The sequence below is a fragment of the Oreochromis niloticus genome, linkage group LG9, assembly GCF_001858045.2.
Source record: "Oreochromis niloticus isolate F11D_XX linkage group LG9, O_niloticus_UMD_NMBU, whole genome shotgun sequence".
Lineage (NCBI taxonomy): Eukaryota > Metazoa > Chordata > Actinopteri > Cichliformes > Cichlidae > Oreochromis > Oreochromis niloticus.
Window position 1 is genome coordinate 20,509,018 of NC_031974.2, and position 25,503 is coordinate 20,534,520.

The 25,503-nt window shown below is 40.1% G+C and overlaps 1 protein-coding gene across 4 annotated transcripts in view; it reads left to right on the forward strand.

Annotated features, from left to right (window-relative positions):
* Positions 1-25,503, forward strand: part of dok6 (docking protein 6) — a 52,882-nt gene that overhangs the window by 13,144 nt on the left and 14,235 nt on the right. For all 4 annotated transcript variants that reach the window (XM_005471785.4, XM_025910185.1, XM_005471786.4 and 1 more), the window contains exons 3-5: positions 15,222-15,329; positions 21,064-21,178; positions 24,892-25,011. In XM_005471785.4, coding sequence (XP_005471842.1) covers positions 15,222-15,329; positions 21,064-21,178; positions 24,892-25,011 — 343 coding nt within the window. The remainder of the gene's footprint in view (positions 1-15,221; positions 15,330-21,063; positions 21,179-24,891; positions 25,012-25,503) is intronic.

Consider the following 25,503-nt stretch of genomic DNA (forward strand, 5'->3'; position numbering starts at 1 on the left):
CTCCAGCCTTGTACATGGATTAAATGGAAATTGCAGTGAGTGTGTGTGTGTGTGTGCAGAGGATTGCTGACTTAAGCTGTAATACATAAAGAGGTTTGGATGAGGGATGGTTTAAAGAGCAGGCAATAGTCATAATGATGACTTAAAGCAAAATTGGCCCGACAAAAAAAATGTTTTACACATGCATGCAAGTCCAGCACTGCTTTGAACGCTGTAGCCAACAGTGTCTGCCAACCTCGGTGTCACATTGAAATCAATAGTGGTTAAAATATACGATAGCATAACTTTGCTGCAGCGAGGAAAGCAACATTATAAAACTGTATTGGTAGATTATGGCATTATCATCACAGTGTAACGCTTTATTATATGCTTTCTTAATAAAACAGCGTTAAGTCTCCTTGTCTCCGTGAAGCCGCTTGACACAAGCAATGCGTCACCCTGTTTACACCACAGGAACATTTCCCCACTACTTATCTTCACTCTCTCTCATACCTGGGAGAGAAACTTCAATATTGACCCACATCTCCTTCAGAATAATTTGGCTGCTATTTTTGTGCCGTGCTTAAAAAAAAAAGAAAGAGAAAAAGGAAAAAAAAATGCTCTGCAACAGTGGCTCTGACGCCTGAATCCACACAGTGTGTGACATTTTAACTAATGTTGTTCTGCTCAAGGCTGCGCAGCCCAGCATGGGTCAAACATCTCCCTTGTCTCTCTCTCAGTAATAAGAAATCAGCAGTAGAAACACTTTCTCTGCACCCAACAGTCTTATTTGCATGAGAATTGGAAAGATTTTTTTTAGTAAGACTGTTTGCTGGCTTTCTAGGATGTGAAAAACACTAGTGTATGTCAAGTGGCAACCTCTCTTTGGAGTTCCTCGAATAGTCTCTTGAGGCTTGCCCCAAAATTGACTCATTCCTCATAGACTTCCATGTTAAAATGTTCAACAGCACTAAACATGTTTTCCAGCCTGATACAGAAACGTTTCTTTGGTCTCCGTAGCTTTTTTCCTGCCTCATGACTCCTGTAAAAGGTCCACATTTTAATATAACTTACATCATTTTATCATTTTAGATGGTTTTTATTAGTGGTGTGGCCACTTTAACTGTCATTTCGTCTATTCAGCAGTTTTACTAAAACACTGAGCTGACGTTTTCTTTTAATCCAAAGGTACTATCTTCTTCTTTAAGGTGCTCCCTTTAGGGGATCATCTTCCTCCAGCTCATCCAATCCCTACCGTCCTCCCCCGTCACACCAACCCTCTGCATGTCCTCCTTCACTTCATCCATGACTCTTCTCTGTGGTCTTTCTCTTTTCCTCCCACCTGGCAGCTCCATTTTTAACACCTTTTGTCCAGTATATCCAGTGTGCCCCCCCCCCCGCACATGTCCAAACCATCTCAGCCTTATCTCTCTGCCTCTGTGTTTGTGACTCCCAACAAAATCATCTCCATCTTCTGCCTTTTTGTCAGTGCCACCGTTACCAAACTATACATCACAGAAGGTCTCACTACCATCTTGTAAACCTTCCCTTTCACTCTTGCTGCTATCCTTCTGTCACAAATCACCCCTGACACTCATCTCCACCCACTCCACCCTGCCTGCACTCACTTCTTAACCCCTCTTTTGTACCGTCCATTGCTTAGAATGCTTGACCCCAGTTATCTGAACTCATCTACCTTCACTACCTCTGATCTGTGCATCTTCACCTTTCTACCTGCCTCCTCCTCATCACACATTTCCATCCTGTCTTGTGTCCACTGACTCATCCTCTTATCTCCAGAGCATACCTTTACCTGCCCAGCCTCTCTTCTGCCTGCTCCCAAGTCTCATTGCTGATCATCAGTGTTGTCTGCAAACATCATAGTCCACAGAGACCCCATAAATCAGTAAATTATGGATACACCTTGGTAAACAAGCTAGCGAGGCTGTTAGCTGTTATTTCTCCAGCCTTACCTTCTCATTGAAATGTTGTCAGATCCATATTTGACAAAACTTAGTTGAACAAGGTAGGCCTGTTCAACTGATTGTCATCACATATATCTAATAAATCTATAACAAAGCAGCAACTTAGTGGATTTAAGCTTGTGGACATGGTTAAAACACCTGCTAAAGATCAAACTGGGATTTTCCCGCACAGTCATCTCTAGGGTTTACAGAGAATGATCTGAGAAAAGAAAAAAATATCCAGTGAGTGGCAGTTTTCTGGATAAAGACGACTTGTTGATGCCAGAGGTCAGTGGAGAATGCTTTGACCTAATAGGAAGACAACAGTGACTCAAATAAGCATTCATTACAGCCAAGCATCTCTGAACACTCAATGCATTGAACCTGGAATTGATTAAACGCAAGTATTGTTGCTGACCATGTCCAAATCCTTTTATGAGCACATTTGGGATGCTGTGAAACGGGAGATTCACATCAGGGATTTGCAGCTGTGTGACGGTGTCATGTCAGTATGAACCAAATTCTCTGAGGGATTTTCCAGCACCTTGTTGAATCGGTGCTGTGAAGAGTTAAGACAGCTCTGAAGACAACAGTGATTCCAACCCAGTCCTACTAAGATGTACCTAATAAAGTGACTATAAATATGTTCTGTCTGTGAATTTCAGATTCTTTTAAACCTTACGTAAAAGAGGTCGCTATCAATAACTGTTCTTAATGTTTTTATCACAAGTTCTATTTAAAAGTATAATTTATCTTAATGGAAAGCTGCAGCCGGTTGCTTCTGTGGCTCAGGTCTATTCTTTTTCAGCAGCTGCTCTCACCACCCTCCTGCTCTCCCTTGGACTCTCTATTTGCTGCTCTTTTTCTTATTTTTTCTATCGCCTGGCCTTATCCCATTTTCTCCATTGCTCTCTTTTATTACTGTCCATTACATGCTCTTTTAATACCGCCTGCCCTTGCGTTCTTTGTCATATTGGGTAGACGGACCCCTTGCTTTTGGCGAGGAATCAGCTGGAACCTGTTGTCCGTCATATTTCATGCCACATTGTGACTGGGATCCAGTTTTCGGCTATGAATACTCGACTATGAATACTGTGCGTAATAGCACACAGACATGGCCAAGGCCTTAACAAATGAAATAAGGGTTGCTAATACTCTGATATTACATTTTGGGACCAGTTTGGCTCATGAATGTTTGATGAGAATGTCCAATCATGCATAGACAGAAGAAAGAGATGAGGAATGGGAGAGGAGAAATTTAGAAGAGAGAGACGGGCAAGAGACAAATCAGGGGCTTGGAGAGAAAGTGAGGAGGAGAAGTGTGTGTGTGTGTGTGTGTGTGTGTGTGTGTGTGTGTGTGTTTGGGATGGAAAGGGGGAAGGTGGGGGGCAGTGATTACTTGCTGCTGAGGTAGCACTGCATTACACATGAGGATTTGGAATGGCCCAGATAAAGTAATCTATGATTAACTGGGGCGCGGCTGGCTTGCCACCCTGCCAACAGCTGTAGTCAGGGGCGAATTACAAAATTATGGGATGTCCAAACATTTCAGATGCGGCGGGAAAAGTATTTCGGTACAGGAGGCGAGAAGGTTGGGTGGGATGGGAGTTATGCACGAGGTCAAAGGTGACAGCCAGCGGCTAGAGGACAGAGTGACAGAGGGCGCGGTGGTGCAATTAAGAGAAATTTTGTTGCAACCTTTGAATTTAGCTGAGAATTGTCAAAATGCCGGAATAGTCCTGGGAGGATTTTGGGGAGGGGAGCCGCAGGCCGGGGTCGCGGTCGGAGGAGTGATCGCTGCGATGATTGCTGTAACAACTGTCCGACGGGATAACAAATCAAATTATAAAGATGGACACCCCAGCACAGACCCTGCCGCCGTCTGAAATTGATTGCTAGCACTAGGAGCTGATATTGCGTGGTCTGGTCTGTCATAGTCCATCAGGCATCATTATCACCAAGGGAACAGTAAACCTTATGCAGAGCTGAATGAGGAGGGAAACTTCATCCACACTATGCTGCTGGCAAATTAGACAGAAAACAACAACACAGACAGAACAGTGCTTTTTCAAATGTTTGTTTTTTAATGCGTTCTTATCATTTCAAGGTCAAATTTAATTTCTGTTCGGGATGCTGCAGAGCAAAATTTTCCACACCTAAGCTGTGGCTAAATCCAGTCTGTTACTATTATGTCTAAGTGTCGCGGGCCTACCTTGATTGCAGTGCTCTTATGTTTTGTATTGCCTGTAAGTACAGCAGCAATCATCTTTAAATCATAGTTTGTAAGATATGAATCATCAAGAGGGTACAAACCCTGCCCACATTTGTCCCATCTTTCATCGAGTATCTGAGGGATAATAAAAGCATTTGTGCCTCTGAGGTATTACGATCGTGTTTCAGTATTCACTAGTTCTCCCAATCTAACAGTCAGCTATTTTTATTCCGCTGTGTGATTAGTCATTTAGCTGAAGCGAGCTGTCATTGGAAATCATTTTCACGTCTTTAGACAGTTCCTCAGTTCATCCAAATAACGAGTGATTTTGCCTGTGGGGGGAATAGGGTTCATATTTTATTGAGAGGCGAGACAGTTCCTCAATAACGTCACAAGTTTGATAATGTTCCGTGAAGTGAATGGACTTTGTGTTCGAGGCCACTTACAGAAAATGTCTGTGGCTCAAAAGATGGCTCATTACTTCGTTCCATGAGGTGTCTGAGCTCTTAAATTCTTCTCCAGGCCTGTCAGTCAGGGCTTTATACACCCCTGCAGCTAAAAATCCTAGCGGATAGGAATCCAAGTTGAACTTTAAGGTATTTATGGCTACATTAAATGTCACTACATCATAAAGCAAAGTTATTTTATAGATAGACGGATCTGTTCTCAGCTTGCCTTTGAACCATGAGGAGTCTGCTTCCATGCGATCACACTTTGGCTCTGGTACTTCTTCCTGTCTCCTCATGCAAATCTCAGTTGTAGTGCTCAGTTTTGTACATTTATGGGGGTAACAAATCCACAGCTTTGGAGATCCACGGTTTCAGTCCATACCTCGTAATTTAAGAGGGATCCACAGGAGGAAATTAGGAAAAGAACCTAATTTTATCACATGCATGATTACTTGATCACAATGAAATCAATGAATGAACAAAAAAACAAACCAGATCATACTATTTCCACTCCAGGCTTTACTTGAGGGACCTTTTAAATATAAATGCTTTAACAAGACTATCATCCTTTAACCAGGAGCTACCGACGACTCCAAAAGACTGTCATCTTCATCCTCCTGCTCTGTGCATCGACTGTATAAAACAACATGTAGGACACTTAAACTGTCTGTTCCAACACAAAGCTTAACTAGCAGGGTTGTCCCTGCAGTTACACAGCTGAAGGGAGTCTTCTCTTTATCTGACTTGGCTGTCACATAATCCCCTTGACGTGTCTGTGTTTACATCCATGAACTGAGTTTCTGCACTTTTACAACCTCTCTCCGTCACATGGCCAGCTATGTTAGTGAAGTGGGGTGGCAGTGCAGCATGGAAAAAGGGAATCACAAGACAAGATTATTGAGGTTTGAATTGCAGGTTCACTAGCATTGCACCCTAAATACAATTCATACCAGCTATGATAGCACAGCTGGTGTGAATTGCATGCATTGCGGAATGAGTCTCTGCATGTGTCATCACGGCAAAATGTTGTTCTGGAAAACTGATTGCTGCTGGAATTACAGCGGAGGGTTTTTCCTGACTTAGGATGCACCTTTGGGGGTGACAGTAAATGCAGCAGTAAGCATGAGATTGTCTTTATCAATTGCGCAAATTCAACATAAATCTGTTCCTCTTTTTTATGACAATTTGATAAACAAAAGCCCCATTATACTTAAGTAAATGAAACCTCAATTAAAAAGATTTGAACACTGGTGATTTTCCTGTGGTTCTGACTAAAACCTCTTTAGGGGTGTCAAAAATTCCCATAAGCAGGAAAAAATAAACATGCAGAGGCAGTTAGGAGTTTGGCAGCTGTTTCTATGGCTGTCTGTCTGTGGATAGACAGTGTTTTGCAACACTTTATTATTTCTGAAGTTTAAAGATGGTTGTAGTCCCTGTTAGTCTTGAGGACACATCTAATGATGTAGTAGTGACTATTAAGCAGTTTAAAAATGCATTCAGCCTGATGACTCCTCTCACATTATTTAGTGCATTGCTACCAGCTAAGTAGAAAATCTACTATATTTTATTTGTTGAGAGCCTGCAGTGTGGTGAAAATTACACATTTGCTCAAGGTCAATCCTACTAAGCCAGTGCTGTAAAAAGCCATTTTCAAGATATTCTATTATTCATCATTTTTAGCAGAATTGAAATTATGGCTTACCCACTCCACAGCCAATTCACTGCTTATTTCACAGGTTGCTGAAAGTCATCCTAATCAAAGATCTTGAGCACTTTGAAGCAGGTTGTCATCAACAGTTTGCATGATATCACTCCATGTATTCTTTCCTGAATCCTTACAAGAGGAAGGATACAACTGACTGTTCTTCATGGTAGAAAGCTTACATGGATTAGGAGCTTAGCCTTTCTTTTTGTAGATCCAGACTGTTGCATTATAACTGAAGAGTTTGGCCTGTTTTTTTGCGTTTTTTTTCCCCATCTGACCTCAAAATATGTGCCTTAACAATGCCCCCACATGTTATTTTTGTTGTCACTTTTTTGAAATGCAACCTCTTTTTGCCTACTCATTGTTACCAACTTAGGAAATAACAAAAGATCAAGGTCCTGTGGACAAACTCAGTAGGAGAGGTTTTTTCTGACCTTTTTGAACAGATATAAATAGACCTGTTTATTTATACGTATTGTAAGACGGAAAATACATTTTGTGCAGTGTTCAGTGCTATTGAAAATGAAGAACCTCTCACCAACATGCTCTCATGAACAGTGTTTCTACAATTTGCCACGCAGTTACATGCAATTAAAAAACATTTTGTTCCATATTTTTGTCTAAATTCATGAGATAACTTGAATTCATTTAAGGGTTTTGGACGCGTCTTTAGAGGACTCTTAGAGTCAACCTCTAAGATTTTTTACTTTTTGGGTAAATTCAAAGTTCTTATAGTTAATCTATTTTTTAGATTTGTTGATGAAATACAATAGAAGTTGGTATGAGGTGATAATAAATCCATCATTTTGCAATACTTCACATTTAAATAGATCTACAAAAGCCTATTTTAAACCAATAATCAAAGGATTTCTATTTGCTTTCTTCTGTTTTTGGTATGTTTATTTATGAATAAAGAGGACAGCTGCACACATACACACATATTACGTAAAATCGTGGGCAACTTGTGTTGAAAAAATAATTTTCTTTCATAAATCATTCCAAGATCGTGTTAATGAAGTGTTAAATTTTTAATGACCCAATCTCGCCTGGATTCTAGCGGCCCTTTGGGTTCATCTCGCAGCCCCAAATTTAAATGAATACACAATAAAATGACTGCTTTAAATCTTCATATAAGCCTTTTCATTTTTTCTGACCTTAGCAGGCTGATGGATATTGGGGTTCACTGAAAGCAGCATTTTGATCAGTGGATCATATTAATAATATATGGATGTCTTTAAGAGACTACCATACACGTCTGTATTTAATATATCTGAAAGCATTCTCAAAGCTGCCAATCAAGATTATGGGAAAGGTTCAGACACCAGATTTCAGTTAAGTCCTTGTTGAAGCTGAGGAGGTGCATGATAATTAGACTTGCTCTTTACTCTAATCTGTAAAGCTGAACAAATCTATTAAGAACTTGGTGTGTTCTCAGAATACTGTAAACTAATATGAGGAGAGCCACTGTTGCTCTGGATATGTAGGCTATTTTCAGTGACATCTGCGCCATGACTACTACTTTACTGACAGGTAGATCTGCTTCTGGGACCCTTCTGAAACGCACTCCAGTGCATCTGGTGGAATCGTAAGCATTGTCTTGAGTGGGTGCGATCAGCTCCGGTGACTGTGTCAGAATGCACCGCAGCTGTGCCTGGTGTATTTTAGGGTTTACTTACAATTGCAGCAGTTGAAGCCGTTTTATACCGCAGATCAGTGAGCCTGCTCCCACTGAGACTAAGATGAAGTACGTGTTTTTGGACATTTGACCCATTTTTTGTTTGTAATTTTGTCTCTGTACAGGACCACAGAGGATCTAAAATTAAACAACCAAGATGTGATTGAAGTGCAGATTTTTAACTTTAATTTCAGGGATTTTGTAAAAGTACTGCATGAACTGTTCACGAATTACGGCCATTTTTATAATACAATTCCCTATTTTCAGACGCTCAAAAGTAATTGGACAAACTAACATAACTTTAAAGATAAGGATTATTTTTAACATTTGGATGAAAATCCTTACTGGTTCCTCCTTTGAGATGCTCTGCTAGGCTTTTACTATAGCCACCCTGAGTCGCTGCTTGTTTGTGGGTCTTTGACGTCAGTTTTGTATTTAATAACTGAAAAGCATGCTCTGTTGGGTTGAGATCAAATGTCTGACTTGGCCTTTAAAGATGATCTAATTTCTTTGCCTTGAAAAACTTTTGGGTTGCTTTTGCAGCGTGCTTTGGGCATCATTGTCCATTTGCATTGTCCATGGCTGAGTGTGAGCAGAGAGTATAGCCCTGCAGACTTCTTAACTCATCCTGCTGCATCGCATCATCAACAAAGCCCAGTGGCAGTGGTATATGCCCATACCATGACACTGCCTCCTCCATGTTTGGCAGATATTGTGGCTTGCTTTGGATCATAAGCTGTTTCTCTCCTTCCATACTTTTCTTTTCACATCAATCTGCACAACTAAATCTTTATTTCATCTGTTCAAATACTTTCTAGAACTGCAGAGGTGTTTTGACAATTGCTTGTTCACAGTGGGCTGTCTGATTGTTGGGGTTTTCTCTGAATAACCGTACAATATAAAGTGTCTTGAGGTGACTGTTTGGCCTTAATCAAATAAAACTTAACTGATTAGAAAACTGAATTAATTCCTAAAGTTTTCGTTAAAAAAAAAACCAGTTTTTAAAAAAAATGATGGCTTCCTTCACTTACACCGACATCTCTCCGGACCTCATTCTCCAAGTTCCAGGAAACAGATAAAGAATGCAAGTTCAAAACTTAGAATAAAGTCCAGATCTTGCATTTGCTTCATTTGTTAAGAAATAACAAGGGAACAGGCCTCACCTGCCCATGAAAATACTTGTCAGTCCAATTACGTTTGAGCCTCTGAACATGGAGCACTGTGCATAAGAATGGATCTAATTCCTAAACAGTTAATGCAAATTTGTCAGACACCTTGAATTCAAAGTCTGCACTTCAATCAGATGCTGGTTGTTTGATTTAAAATCCTTGGGGGTGCAGAGGCAAAAATACAAAAATATGGGTCATTGTCCAGAAACTCATGGACTTAACTGTACATTCAGATCCATAAAGTTTTGGATAATCTTAATGAATAGTTTTTATTTTTATCACATTGAACATACAGACTTTATTTTAACATGAATTATTATTCACAGGATTTTATTTTAACCAAACCTGGAAGTGCTAATGCTTTGAAACTCTCCTAATTTAAAACAAAAATTAATGTATTCAACTTTTTATTTTAAGCCAACATTTCTTGAGTCAGAATTAAATATAAATATAAAGCTGAACAAAAGATGAGTTGTTTCGACTAAATTCCTGCATGACGTGTTTTTTTGCAGTGCATAAATTTGCACCCTGGTGTAGTCATCAGGAGACGTGGTATCTCTGTCAGCAGACGGATGACACACTTGATGTGGCTGCATCTCTCTCTGTTTTTAGATTCAGTATTTCGGTGCCTGGATATTAAAACCCAAACAGGTTTTGAGGATTAAAACTGTCTGTTTTACAGCTCAGAGTAAGAAACTTGCTACCAAATGTAATCTTGTTGATTTATTCTGTGCCAACAGGCAAGAAACCTAGTTATTGTGTGGTGAATGCCATCGCATGCTGCTTTTTATGATGATAATAAAACACATTTAGTTTCCATCTTAGACGACGCAAAGAGACAGACTTACAGTTTTATTTTATTGCACATTTTTCCTCCCAAACTTTTACCCCTAAAAGTAAAAATACTCGTCCAGGTTAAACTATCAAGACAATAAAACTGATATTTCCTAGTTATTATTATGCAATAAGTCTAATGGGATTGACTTCCCACCTTCACTGAACAATATGCAGCTTAACCACTTTGTCTCTCATCACCACTGTGGCAGCACTGTTGCTTCTACCCTTTAAAGGTTTATGTAAGTGAAGCCAGAGTCTCTTTATGAAATAAGTCATCATTCTTGCTGATTTGCGATCTCTTTCCTGATTGGAATAAATTGGACTGATTGAAGGCGATGTAATTTCTGAAAACAAGAAGTAGATTAACTTGTTAAAAGCAAGTGATTTGATGCATAAGTGACTTAACATCAAGAGTCAATCACAATTATGCTGTCAGTAAGCAATCAGAATAACCGAGGATGAGGAAGCAAAGTTGGCAGTGCTCAAAGCGGCATGCAGTTGCTTATTTGTTATAGGTTTCTGAAAATCTGTGTAGTGCAAGCTTTGCCTATTTTGTGTAATTAGCCTCAGGTATTTAGTGGAGATGGATCTGCTCTAACTAATCGCTAATCAGAGAACAACTCAAAGCAAATCTAGGTTGATTTATTTTCTCTAGAACTGTCTTCATCATTGCATTGTTTTTTTAAATTCCCCGAAACTGGTTACCGGTAATTGGTTTCTTGTGCCAAGCATTGTATTCCTCACTGTTCTGGCATTAAATGAGTCACACCAAACCAGCAGATAGTCTCATTCACGTCTGTGTAATTACAATCAGTGTAGGAGTGTCTCTGAATAAGACCCACCAGCAGCACCAGAGAATAGGACTGCCTTGACAAAGCATTGACATCTGTGGAACAGGCAAAATCCATTCATACCCCCTAATTCTTATTTTGCAGGAGCTATCTCACTGAGCTTGCTTTTGTGCTGGTATAATTACTTAATCTGAGCACTCCTAGGGTGAATTACTTTGTGTGCAGAAAGCAAGCACCATTGCTTTGATTCACACTCCCAAAGGGGAATTGAGGCTAGGTTTAATTTTACTGTTTTAAAGTTGCAAATGAATGTCCATTGTCAAAAGGGACTCACATATGTGTTTGTGCTTCTCTTCAAGCCGCAGCATATTTTTGATTTTCATCGTCATTATTATGGAAATAAATACAGTATGTTCAGTTTAGAGTAAGATTTAACCCCTCCTTTGTTTCCCCACTTCTTTAAAGGATTTTATGGATGGTGTAGGGAATGATCCACAGTGCATTAGTGCAGAGTGTGTAGTGTGCTGTTTTCTGTTGTTTGCTGTTTATAATGGGCCTGTGCAACACTTAACTAGAATGGAGGCCCATCAAGGCAGACTGATAAGGACCTAGGGATCCACCATAGTCAATTACTGCAAAGTGCCAAGTTCAACTCAGCGGGCCTTTTATGAAGTACACCAGCTGAGTAAACAAATTAATCGTACGGCTGTGGTTCCCCAATCCAACCATGCGACCCAGGGCAATCATACATCAGACAGAGTGAGCGGCTGTCTCCACCAGGAAGGGTCCTACTATTAAAGATAGGCAACCACATAGGACTCATTAGCTATTGGCCATCGCACTTGTTTTGCTTCTCGACTGCACTGTTCTCTTTTAATAGCTTTTAACACCCCGACACTGCCTTTGTATGAAGATGGAGGTGATGTTTAAGAATTCTGCCATTTCCAAATGCCTTGTCAGCACAGCAATGGCGATAAAACAAAGTAATTAGAAAAACATTGTCCTGCTAAAATCTACCGTTAAAGGAAAAAGAAATATTTTTGAATATATATATATTTATAAGGCAAAAATTGGTCTGCAGGTGCACATGCATGAATCTATGTTTTGTGTTCAAATGAAGCAAAGAAGCAGTTGTTTAAAAAGTTCAATATACACTATATAACCAGAAGTATTCAGTCACCCATCCAGATCATTGAATTCAGGTGTTCCAATCACTTCCATGGCCACAGGTGTATAAAGTCAAGGACCTAGGCATCCAGACTGCTTCTACAAACATTTGTGAAAGAATGGGTCGCTCTGAGGACCTCTTTTAATTCCAGTGTGGTTTCATGATTGCAACAAGTTCAGTCGTGAAATGTCCTCTCTACTAAATATTCCACAGTCAGCTGTTAGTGGTATTATAACAAAGTGGAGGTGACTGGGAATGATAGCAAATCAGTCACAAAGTGGTAGGCCACGTAAAATCAGAGTGTGCAGAGGTCGCCAACTTTCTGCAGAGCCATTCACCACAGATCTCCAAACCTTATGTCGCCTTCACATTAGTTTCATGGAAGGAGTGTGTTTATGGTCAAATAAACATGCTCCTAAACCTTGTGGAAAGCCTTACCAGAAGAGTTGAAGCTGTTATATCTGCAAAGGATGGGACGACATCATATTAAACCCTATGGATTATGAATGAGACGACACTCAAGTTCATGCGTATGGAAGCAGTCGAGCAAATATTTTTTGCAATATGTTGGTGAAATCTTCAGCTATAGTGGAAGATTGTCTAAAACCCCTCTAAAGCGGCATCCACACTGGAAGTATGGGTAAAATAACTGCCAACCACACAGGCGGTACCCAAAATAAGCTTTTCTCAACTTCCATGTTGGCGATCAAAGCAATTCCTATGAGATTGCAGAATACCATTGCTTGAGATGCAGATATATACCATAGAGCAGGGGTGGCCAACTCCAGGCCTCAAGGACCGGTGTCCTGCGGTTTTTAGATATCACCCTGGGTCAACACACCTGAATCAAATGATTAGTTCATTACCAGGCCTCTGGAGAACTTCAAGACATGTTGAGGAGGTAATTTAGCCATTTAAATCAGCTGTGTTGGATCAAGGACACATCTAAAACCTGCAGGACGCCGGCCCTCGAGGCCTGGAGTTGGCCACCTCTGCCATAGGGGGTTACCTATACACTATCGAGTTGGACAATCTAGTTGCAACCAGCAGCTAGCTTCAAAGGAATAAACACCAAGCAAATGGCCTGCAGTGTGGATGCACGTTTAAACAAAAAATTTTTATTAAAAAACTCATCAAGTAAAGCAAGGAAACATAATATCAGGATATATACATTTTAAGATATTTTGTTTTCCCTCAAACACAGTTATTTACCCAAGACTTTCTTTCTTCACGATCTTATTGATGACAGCTGATGCACTACTACAACTTTAGTCTTTCCATTATTGGAACCAACTCAAAATGAGACTTTTAAATCATAGTTAAACACTTTTAGAGCCTCTTGGAGTGAGAAAATATAAGGTTAGTAGTCAGATCCCAGGTCCCAGCTTCCCTAGATAATGACTGTTGCTTTTCAGCCCCCTCCACCCCCAGTAATCACTATAATGCACAGTCATCTCCTACACCAGAGAGGGCCACAGTACATGTCTCTGCATGAGCATATTGGCCCAAAGTTATCTGCAATTGCAATCACATTACTCCGAGTTTAAACTAAGTTATAAAATTGCAATGCTTAAACAGCAGTTTGTCCAAAACTCCAAGGAACACAAGTTATTTGTTGAGTTTGAAATGTTTTGTATACATTATTGTCTATTTCAAGTTCTGCAACAATATGTGTTTGTGTAGGCACAAAATCTAAAGTAAAGCTTTATTGCTGGCAGTTTTAGGCCATATTTGGGTTATTGATAATAAATAAATAAGCACAGCAGAGCACCACAGAGAAAATCTCTTCATAATTGGATGAAAATATTCAGAATCTTGGATTTCAATCAATAAGTAAAATCATCTGATAATAAATCAAATGATTTTCCATTCCACCAAAACATTTTGATTTGATTTTCATTTCCCTCATATATTTATCCGCACAGCGCCTTTGACAGCTTAGGCATCAGGGCACCCATTTCTTAAATGATTACCTTTTCCCATTATTTTCCCCCCATGAGTAATTATCTTGGTTATTTAACAGTTTTTATCTGCTTTTATCCCCGTCTGCTCTCTGCTCTGCTGTGAAAAGGTTATGCCACCAAACTGTGCGCCCAACAGGATTTAGCAACATTTTAATCTGAATCTGACGACAGCTGGATGGATGTTGTTTTCTGCCGGCGGTCATAAATCTGATCCAAACCACACCTTCGTAATCCCAGCGCAGCAGGTTTGGAGTGTTTACAGTGAGATTATGTAACCTTTCGAAGAACAACTCACAAATTCTTCCTCCTCATTTCATAAACAGCCTTTTAGCTTAACTCAGCACACCTCGCAGTTTTGCTGCTGTAGTCTGGCATGACTTTAGATAGATACTCCTAGCCTTACTCTACATTTCAGCATCTTTGTCTGATGCTGAAAATTGAATATCCTTATTTAACAAGTACTAAGAAGATATATTTTTACAGGATTATATTTTTCATACTGAAATAGATCGTCATGAATGTTTATTGCTATGACATAAAACGTGCTCAGGGGCATTTAAAATATTGTTCTTCAGAGGAATACAGATAATTTTACCATCAACTTGAAGCCAATTAGACGTTTCCCAATGCTGCATCTCATCAGTAGTTTGCTTGAGGATTGAGAATAACAGATCCTTAAATGTAGCAGGTCCAAAGTCTGAATGTCCTCTGTGCCCATAAAATATTAACATTACAAATCCAAGGCATGCACTTAGTGGAGTTGCCACTGATCAAAGTGAAAACTTAATTTACTCAGTGGAAAAACTGCTAGCAACCATCATAAGCACGTTGGTGTGGGCAGGTTCTCTGCGGTCCTTTCACTCGGAGTGACCCCAGCGAAGGTCACAGGTTAAAGTTGTTCTTCATACCACGAGTGTTACTGTGTCGAGGTGTTTGACTTCCTTTTGATCCTTTCATTCTCAAATAAAATAACATTTCCCAGAATTCATAGTGGTTAAGTATTCAGCAATCAGTGTAAGGATCAGTGTTATCGATTTTTTTGTCAGCGCTTTCCAATTCTAAATTTGATGAATGAGCCCTGAGGTCAGTCTATTTGTCCTTATATAATATCCACAGCTTCACTAATATATTTATTTGCTTTGCTTGGACATTTTGCTGTTTTTTGGTCATTAACGGTGTGTTCCGATTCCAGGATGATCGCTCATCTTGCTAATTTTTCTATCTAGTTAATTTTATTCTGGTCTGACTTTCATATGATGGTGTAGTTTTATATCTGCAGTTACCATAATATTTGTTGTCTTTTGTCAGATCTTCCGGAGGTGTTGGCTGGTGTTCAAGAAAGCCTCGAGTAAAGGACCCCGGCGGTTAGAGAAGTACCCAGATGAGAAGGCAGCCTACTTCAGGAGCTTCCACAAGGTAAACAAATGACTCAAATACATCACTAACATCATTCCTTTTTTATCAACTGTTTGTCTTGATGTCTTCATTAGTAGATAAAATGATTATTGAGTACTAGATCAGCATGATTGATTGTGATTTTGATCCTCTGGCTGTGACTAATACAAGTTGTGATCATCAATGAATCTATCAATTACTTCTTGATTAATCTGTCCATCACCCTATGAAATGACAACTGCATATTCCCAGCCCAGTGTAATGTCTTAGGTTAAGACAATGAGTCCACAATATTTAAAATAATATGTAGAAGACTAAAAAAACTGTAAATGTATAAATTGATCAGGGAATTTTAACATTTCTGATTAAAAAAGGAAATAAATAATCCATCTTCTTAGCTGTGGGGATTAGGATTATTTTTTTATAGGAAAATCTGTGGCCTTATCTGTGGCTCAAAAAGGATTTTCTTTATATCTGAAGATGTCTAAAGCATCATATAATGTTTAAATAATTTTTGTAGAGACGCACTGATTGCAGTTTCAGGTTTCTGATTTTTCTCCTAGTTTGACCTGCTGATAACAATTTTTGCTGATTTTTGATTTTACCAAACAAAACCAGGTGCAACAGATTCATAAAACACATTTTAGATGTTTTCAAATTTGTTTATCTCCATAATCTTTCTCATTACTGCTTTGATCCTTTCCTCTTTGAGGCTGCCGGCTTGTGGTTTGGGAAACTTGTTTTTGCAGTATCACACAACGGTTCACTTTAGCTAACTTTGGGTCTCCGCTCACTTCCATGCTAACAAAGTAGCGTGTGGCCGTGAGTGTGTTCTTTTCAACTATTGTATGACACATTATGGACAAAACAAGTACTCAATAATCAATCTGAACAGCGTAACATATTACATTGTATTTATTTACACAGTGCTGACTTTTTGTGTGCTGTACCAGTAAGTCCAGTGTTGGAGAGAAAATTCTCGTTGTGGGTGGTGAGGTTTAAGGATGCCAATGTCACTCAGCTCATTGGTCGATCATGATAATGCAGCATGTAGTGACCGCATTACCGTGAAATTAGGAATCAATATTCATAATCTCCAGAGTATGATTCGTGATGATTTAGTAACACCCTGACCTTTCGTCTAATGTAATCATTAGACATCACTTTGTATTTGACTCTACTGAAGTCGATGAAACTGTAGCCTCTATAGAAAACCATATATGCAACACCCAGCGGGTATTTAAGGTCATTAGAGGACCTTGAAACTAAAAGTTTGTCCGATCTTTGTCCTCTTGAATCCCAAAATCAGATTAAACCTGCTGTGTGACTCCTCAGGTAGCAGCCTAAGGTACTGTCTAAATGCTGATGACATTGACATGCAGAGCACAATTACAAGACGGGAGCCCAGAGTTTCATTTTGCAGGTTGGCCAATTGGTGGAATTAATTTGCATCAGCTGATAAAATCTGATGGAAGTGGTCCCCCAGTAAAAATGAGATGTCAGGAACTGTCCTTTTAAAATCCTCCTGTCCTCTTCAAACTACAGAAACAAATGTTCTGGTAAAAGTCTCATGTGAACTGATTTTCAAGATTTTTTTTTTCAGTTTCTAGCACGACTTCTAAGAAAAGTATCTGCTGCTTATCTTTTAAGAGTATATTACTCACGAGGTGCTTTTTACACTGCATAAAAAGATTATGGAATATGGTTGTGCACATCTGTGCCTTGTTTTCATCTTGATGTATTAAGTTCTGTCCATTGGCCTCAGATGATGAAGTTAAGGATCTATTAAGACACAGTTTGCAACTTTATCATGTCCTTTGGGGCCTTTTTCCTCCCTTCAGAAAGTAATAATCCAGAGTATAATATCTCACTCCCTGCCTCTTAAGCCCTTTGAAATACTCCAATTATGGCTCATTATCATGGTGAGTGGAGACGATGTTAAAGAGTAGCACTGTGAACTATGTTTTATCATAATGAGGGGAGATAACTGCAGATAATAGGGGACTGTGACATCAGTTTCTCATAAGGCGATATGTTTGAGAGAAGATTTAGTACTCTTTACTACTTGTGATTGTGAGTCAGCTGTGAGATTTTTCATTTCTGGTAGAATTTCACATTTTTTTCCACATTCCTGTCTGAGAAAGCTTGTATACAAGCTAGGTAGGTGTTTTGATCCATTTCCTTAGCTCGCTTTGCTGCTACAGTATCAGCCATGTATTGTGAATGAAACATCTCTATGCCTACTGCATCATGCTGTCACATGGGGCATCCTGTGTGGCTGTAACTCCCCTCCCAGAGGGATCTCATACACCCAGTGCTGGAGTGAGCGATGAGTGCACACATGCACCAGTGCGCCTGGTAATGCATCGCCACAAAGATCAAGAAAGGTCCCGTCTGAGGGCTTCATTCAACGCTGCAGTGCTTTGGGGGGAAATAGGCTGCACTGGTGGCTGATTTACACAATCAACACAAAGGGGATTGGCTTTTTTTCCCTTTCTTTCTCCATTCCCTCTTCTCTCTCCCACTCGTCTCCCTCTCCCTGTGCAGCTTTTGCTGTCTGAGGAGCACTGGTCCACGCAGTAAAAAGTCCCTGAATATTTTTAGCTCTCTGAAAAGTTGTTCTTCTTTGTGCTACATTTTCTGAGCTCTCCTGAGGTCCTGACAGGAGCAGTTAACATGAAATGATGGAGCTGTAGCTAAATGCCTAATTTGTACACATGGATGTGGAACTAACCAGCAAAGCAGGGAGAGCTGAGCTGACTGAGCCTCACTAGTGCAGCTGGTTGTTCCACCAATTTGGTCTATATAGCAAAAATTATTGTACAAACTATGTTGCAGTTTTATAAGAACACTGACTAACTAAATTCATATTTTATGTCTGTTAAATTAGAACCAGATCTCATCTGAACAAAATCATGTAGCCTGTGTGGGGAGGGCGTAAAGTTTAAGCTAGCTATGAAACTCCATAATCAAGATTTGCTTAATCATTCGTTATCAGGGTGGATGTCAAATTGTTGAACCTCAGCTCCTGTGCATAGCAAATGGGGAATGGAGGCAAATACCACAAGATGATCTTTTCATAGTCAAATGTCTTGAGCCACACATCCTTTCTTTATATTTTACTTCCAAGGAGCCAGCCTTTCTTGTCTTGAACAGTAGTTCTTCAAGCTATCTGAAGGTGCTTTTTTTAGCTTAAACTATGAAAAATGCAACACATAGCACGCTTTGATAGGGATAAAATTGTATGTTTATGCCATCAAGTTGTTTTCCAAAGACCTATTAGCTAAAAACCTAGCATATTTGTCAGCATGGCGTGCAGTTTTTTCTTTTAAAATGTAGGGAAAGTGGAAAAGAGGAGAACAAAAGAAATGGTGGATCTAAAAGTCTATTGACAGAAGATGAACTGAAAATCATCTCCTTAAGAAACCAGAAAAAAATAGAGTAAAGACCTGACCCAGGACCTGAGAGATGTTCTGGACCTTCAGTTGATCCATGTACTGTTACCCAAGGTCTCATCAGAAGTGGTCTCAGTAGAAGGGTCACTGTCAAGAACCATTCTTGAGTAAGGAAAACAGGAGAAAGACTGACCTAGACACACTAGGGAACACTATCTGTTATAGATTGGGCTCCCCAGAGATTGGACCTCAAAGCCCAAGGAAGTATTTCTGAAGACTACTTAAAGAAATCACAATAATGTGATAATGTGAATATTGACTGTCAAGCTTGTTAGATGTGCATAAACTCTTGTTTTTGCCTTATATTTTATTTGCTGCAAATGTTTCAATAAATCACAGCTTCAATTGTTCATTTTTCTAGCAAAATATAAAGAAATGAGGGGTGGCAATGCCTAACAGTCTTCCCTGTTTTGCACAGTACTGTATATTCAGGTGGATGAGGACTTGCAGATCAAGTACATGTTTAGAATAAGGATTTCTTTTTTTTAGATCTATGTACAACTGCAATACATTTTACATTAATAATCTCACTTTGGACACTACAGAAAGAGAACCAGCAGTAATACATTCAGCCAGCCAACGCTGGATACTTTATTGTTTATTATTTTCACAGTAGGAAACTGCTGTTTTAGATTATAGCAGAAACACTGTAAAATTACAGTTCCATGCTGGAAAACCAATAAACAGTACTTTACTGTGATTTAACAGGAGAGATCGTTAGCCGCTAGAAGACGAAGCCACCTGATGGAGAACAGCTGTTTTACTCTAACACTGGCACTTGTAAAACTAGCTTTCAGCCCCATGTCGACCGCTGTTAGATCAAATTCTGTTAAATTTAGTTCACAGTTCAACCAGTTTGACTTCAAAATACCTGCAAACCTCTTCAGCCTCAGCCGCTCTTTACGTTTCATGCTAATTAGCAAACATGAGCATGCTAGTAGGCTAAGCTACTTAGAGAAGATGGTACCTTTTATTTAGCATATGAGTTAGACCACACTGAGCCACTAGTATGACTAGAGTTCCAGTTTTCCAAACATGAGATTTCTCTTGCGCCTCATGTCTGCCATGCATGAAGGCTAAACATGAATAAAGATGAAGAGGAAAGAATGGGAGAGGAAATAGGTCTCATCAGAAATGATTCACTATGCTTGGACTCTAGCGCCTCAGGCTGGGAATGCACCCAAATCTCTCATTTCACACACGCATCACACAGATAAAGACTAAAACATGCGCAGTTACACACTAAACACAAACAGGGAAAGAAAGAGACGAGAGGCTGGTGACATTCATTGCTCAGAAATTCCCAGCGTTGACGCTTACTTTGTGTCAGTTATGAATTGCCTGCCCGAGGACAAATTCATACCGTATCTCATATGAAATATTTAGATACCATCTTTGAGAGGGGATAAGAAAAATAAACAAACGGAACAAAAAACAAAGCACTTCTTATCTTTCAGTATTATAGCCTCTGATTTACTTCTTCATCTGTTGTATTTCCAGTTTAACTTCAATATTGCGGGACAAATGCATTACATCTAATACTATCAAACAGAGAAATCTCAAGTCCACATATGCTGTGTGTGTATAAGGTCTGGTCCCTTAACTTTTAACAGACAAGCTTTACTATACAGGGAGCCCAGCTAATTCATTCCCAACAGTCTGGCAAACTGCCCACAGTTAGCACACAATGGACTACACTAATGTAATGGGTCTTATCTAGTAGGCAGAGTGAACACAGAGAAGACTGTTGAACAAAATGGCTTGTAAATGCGGTTTATATTTAATTAAATGTAATCTTCTCTTTTTTTCATTTGCTCAATCAATCTCCTGGTAAAGTGATTTAGATGCTTATGATCGCGCTCCTGTCTATTGACTGGAAGGGCAGCTTTGAGGAGATGAACAATAGATGTGCTGTGTATACCGAAAGAGCACCGGGTCATGTTTATTCATAGGGGTGCCTTTAAAATAAATAACATACTTACATTTTACACATCACGCTGTAGCAGGCTTTCTGCTGCAGGAAGCTGATACTGTGTGTGATTTCGTACTGTTTTAAGATATTCTTTGTAATCAGCAGAATAACTACTTCTGTTTATGCATCCCTTAAGATCACCCCCATCGCCCTTTTTTGTTTTGTTTTGTTTTAATTCACCCCTTTAATGCTAAGCCTCTAACTGCTATTGCAATTTCAGCAAAGCTTTGCAAGGCTGCAATTAAACCATGCTGCTGCAGCTGCTGCTGGTGGCTGTGTTCATTCAAGGCAATATCCTCCTGCCACGCTCTCTTTTTTCTCTTTTTAGATCACTGAGCTCCATAACATCAAGAACATTACCCGGATGCCTCGGGAGACAAAAAAGCATGCTGTGGCGATTATCTTCTGTGACGACACGTCCAAGACGTTCGCCTGCGAATCAGGTAAAGTGCCTTTTTTGTTTTTCTTCCCAGGCAAAAATCAAAATTACTATTTTTTTTTTTTCTTTAGCCACTTCGGAGCAAGGACAGCACTGATTTCAAGTGTCATTTCTTATAAATACGCCGGCAGGTGTAAGGTGAGGACTGGCAGCGTGATTTTTTGAAAAGTTTGACGAGAAGTGGAAGGAGAGTGAGAAGTGAGAGGTTGAAGGAGAAAGACAAATAGAACGAGTGAGATGAGGGAGGCAGCGGAGAACTGGAGTTTAGCCAAGTGATGCTCATTTGCCGCTATATTAAGAAGTGGGAGGATCTGTTCCGAGATATTGATTTTCATAGTGCAGGTATGAAAACTGATATTGGGTATAATTTGCGGCGTGTTTCAACTCAATTATAGACTGTAACAATAGAGATTGCTTCTAATACGTGGATAGGAAGCCAAGAAGGCTCAGGATCTGCACACGGATGGCGTTTTTTGTGCAAAGCTGAAAGCAGAGGGTTAGGTAAGGTGGATGCACCTTAATTAACATCTTAACTCCACCTTTGCAGGTGTGCATTTGGGAATATGCGCATGTGAGATGGAGAGTAGTGAACTCATATCTTAACTCGCTCCCCCTATCTCTGCTGGATCAGTCCTCTCACCCCAACATATGAGTGTCTTTTTCCCCTTTTTTGACCGTCAACCTTCCACATCTGATATCCTTCATTTGCCTTACATCACATGATATCCACAAGTGTTAAACTTGTGGAAATTAGCAAAAATGTGCCATCTTGTAAGTAAGTAAGAGGTTCAGGTTGTATCAGATTTAAATTTTGCATGCTGCCTATTTTCTACAGTGCAACAACAGTGAGGGTATGGATTTAAAAACTGGCATTTGTAAAGTGCAGTCATTTCTTAAGGCATTCATACAAATATGCCAATAATTGGCTCTTCACTGTTTTCTAAAAGCAAAGAGAAAAAGCAGATAATTAGGTCTCATGAAGCTCTCTTGATATTTTAGCTTTTTAAAAATAACCATTTTATGCCTCCATCTAAGCAGTACCGTGTTGTTTGGTGTGCTGTTGAGGAAACACGGGATGGAACAAAGGAAAAATCATTTAAAATTCCTGACAGCTTTGGGTGCATCTGACAAATATGCACATAAAGAGAGATGAGCATGACCTGAAGAGATGAGAATCCTGTCAAGTGTGCCAACTCTTTAAATTCCACAGCCGAATGGGGCCTGACAGCACGTATACAAGTGGATATACATTTTGTATTTGTCTGGATAACGGCACCTTCTCCCGAAACAGGAAATACAAAGAAAGCTCGACTGTCTTTTGATTTGATTCTCACATACTGTCACTCCAGCTTCATCTTGCCAGCACATCCATCCTTTTCCACAGCACACCTCCACACTGAGACATCCTCCCGCAACATCTCTTCATGCATGGCACATGGAGTTGCGAGGTTGCCTCTGTGCTGATGAACTGTTTGCTTAGCTGATTTTCCACTCACTGGCCTTAAAAAGTGTGGGAGTTTAGAGGCCAAGAAGGCCATGGCAACTGAATGAGAAAAGCTGAATCTGGGGAGGCATGAGGAAAGAGCTCAAATTCGGAGCTGCTGGTGCTGCCTGTAAATGTGTGGCTCCAAAGTTTCGCTTTTTTGTATGTGTGAATGAAGCGCTCCAGGCAGCAGCAGACCTTTCCTTCACCCTGCAGAGTAATGTAGATCTGTCCCATTGACAGTGTTTGTCAGAGCTGAGCTGACAAACAGGTTGTCTCACAATGCCGGCAAATACGCCAGGAAGACACGCCAATGCTCTCTCGCATTTTACACGAGCGCATGAGGATTTTTTCGTAAGCAAACACAGAAACATGGTAGAATTCCCACACTTGCACATGTGTCTCTGTACACATGAGTGGCCATAGTTACAAATCCCAGTGCTCCTCAGGGCCAGGGAGCTTCAGAAAGATAAACAACTCTGGCGTTTGCCTCATTTCGCACTTCAGTGACTTTCACCAAACGTTCATGTAAGACAATTGGAAATCTTCTGCACTGTAAACACAATTTTTCTGACTTAACAGGAAGGAAAATTGGTATTCACACGTAACACACTGCCACACTGACTTCCAGATTTGATTCATGAAATCATTTGTTTCCACTTAGCCTTAAATTAAAAAATCTGTCTCACAGTAAATGTTCTGCTTCGTTTCCGGCTTTCATCCGTAGCAGGCGCAACTTCTTACACGCAGCTCATTTCCTTAATCCAAGATTGTTGTTTTGGAAGGAAACAATAATTGTCCTAATTGTCCAAATTTCTCAAAATTATCCAACAATGCTCATTCACTGTGGCTCTATGTTACTAAACATAAATTTGGAAGTTAAAGCCCCAACACAAGGCTCGTAACCCCGTGTGCCCCCAAAGGTGTCCTGCTAAGGCACCTTTGGGGAATATTAATACCACCTATACATTAAATATGAATACAGCTGGTTAGCTCACCTCATTACAGTATTTCAGGGAGTTATTGGATCGGATGATTCTGTGTAAAACCTCAGCTGCACTTAAAGCGGTACCTTCACTTTGCTTTCTGTAGGGATGAAATAAAAAAGAAATGGTAAAAAAAGAGCCCTCAAATCTTAACTTCAACATTTTGGATACATTCTTATTTTCTCGTTAAGAGAGGGACGTAACAAGGGTTTAGAAAAAATAATAATGTTACGTTACTAAGGTGCCCATGTGCACACTTGTAAAGAAGGACATGATCCAAGAGTTGCATTTCAATCAAATCCAAAAATTTTGCACTTTAAAGGACGTCAATTTGTCCCTCTGTGGGGGAATATGGACGATGAATGTTGTATGTATAAAACAATGAAATGGAACAAAAAGCAGCAATTATTCCTTTAGTGGAAATTAAAATACCACGAGGGAAAAAGTAATTTACTCTGTGGCTCTGGACCTGCTGCGTCTCTGATTCACTCCTCCAGCCAATTACTGTTCCTTGTGAGTCATGCGTCCACTTAACCTGCTAAACACAACCCAATCAGAGGCACTGCAGGGCGGTCCATAACTTTTTTAGCCTTTTCAAAGTAAAAGCCATCTGATGCGTTACACATTCATGCTAATTTTGACAACCTTATTTTGAAAAGTGCAAAATGATTGTAAAATGATACCGCTGCCTTTCCACACTAAATATGACTCTATAGCCAGGTAATATGTTTGATTGCTTATCGTGGTGGAAACATCCACCCTAACTATGTCTGAAGGGAAAGAGAGTATAAAACTTCTAAAAAAAATGTTGAATTCATGTATTTCCTTTCCAGCTAACAAGCAAAACTCCTTCTTCAATTTGGGAAATAGCTTATTGATTACCTGAGTAGATTATCACTAGTTTCAGATTTACTCTGGCCATATTGTTTTAGCTGTGCTACTTATATTTTATAGCCTTAGAGCTGAGTATTGGCAGATAATGGAGGAGAAACCCCGTCTTCATCTGGACAGAATCCACTGCCTTTTTTTAATCTGCACCAAATCAATCAGACTGATCCCCCCCAGTCCTTTCACTGTTTGCTGTACTCATGCCTTGTGCATGTAACGCATTGCTCCTGAAATTCCTCGGATGGTTTATTTGGTGGCATACACAGCACAGGTATGGTAGTGCAACATGTACAGCATGTGTTGTCGTGTATGTGTGTGGTTAATGGTGGACATTCCTTTATGCTGTGCTGCTGTGTGCAGAGCTGGATGCAGAGGAATGGTGTAAGCTGCTGTGCATGGAGTGCCTGGGCAGCCGTCTCAATGACATCAGCCTGGGAGAGCCAGACCTGTTAGCAGCGGGGGTGCAGCGGGAGCAGAACGGTGAGTGCCCAATTAGTCCCTGCTAACACGGGGCTAACACAGACAGCCATTCAGGGTCAATCTCTCTCACTCAGCCTGCCACTGAGCAGTTAGCTGATGCAGTCCAGGCCTTTATGTGTTAAAGCAACTAAGACCTCAGAGGGTTAGGTGAATGGAGAACAGCCGCTGTCCAATTAGGCCGGGCTAATAATGGCCTTTTTCTTTTTTTTTTTTTTTGCCAATACCTGATTCGATGTCCCCTGTTACAGCCCATACTTACATTAGCACACACGAGGGTTCAACTTAAGACTTCAGAAGAATGTTTGGATGTGTGTGTGTGTGTGAGAGCACAGGTCAGTCACAGGCTGCGGCCGGGGCTCTGTTCCAGGGCTAATGAGAAGTGCTGTGCATCACTGGCTTCCCTCATAATGAAGCTTGTCACAGAGATGGATGAGATTATGGCTCCTAAAGCCATGTGAAATAAATGTGCCTCCCCACATATTCCACTTACAG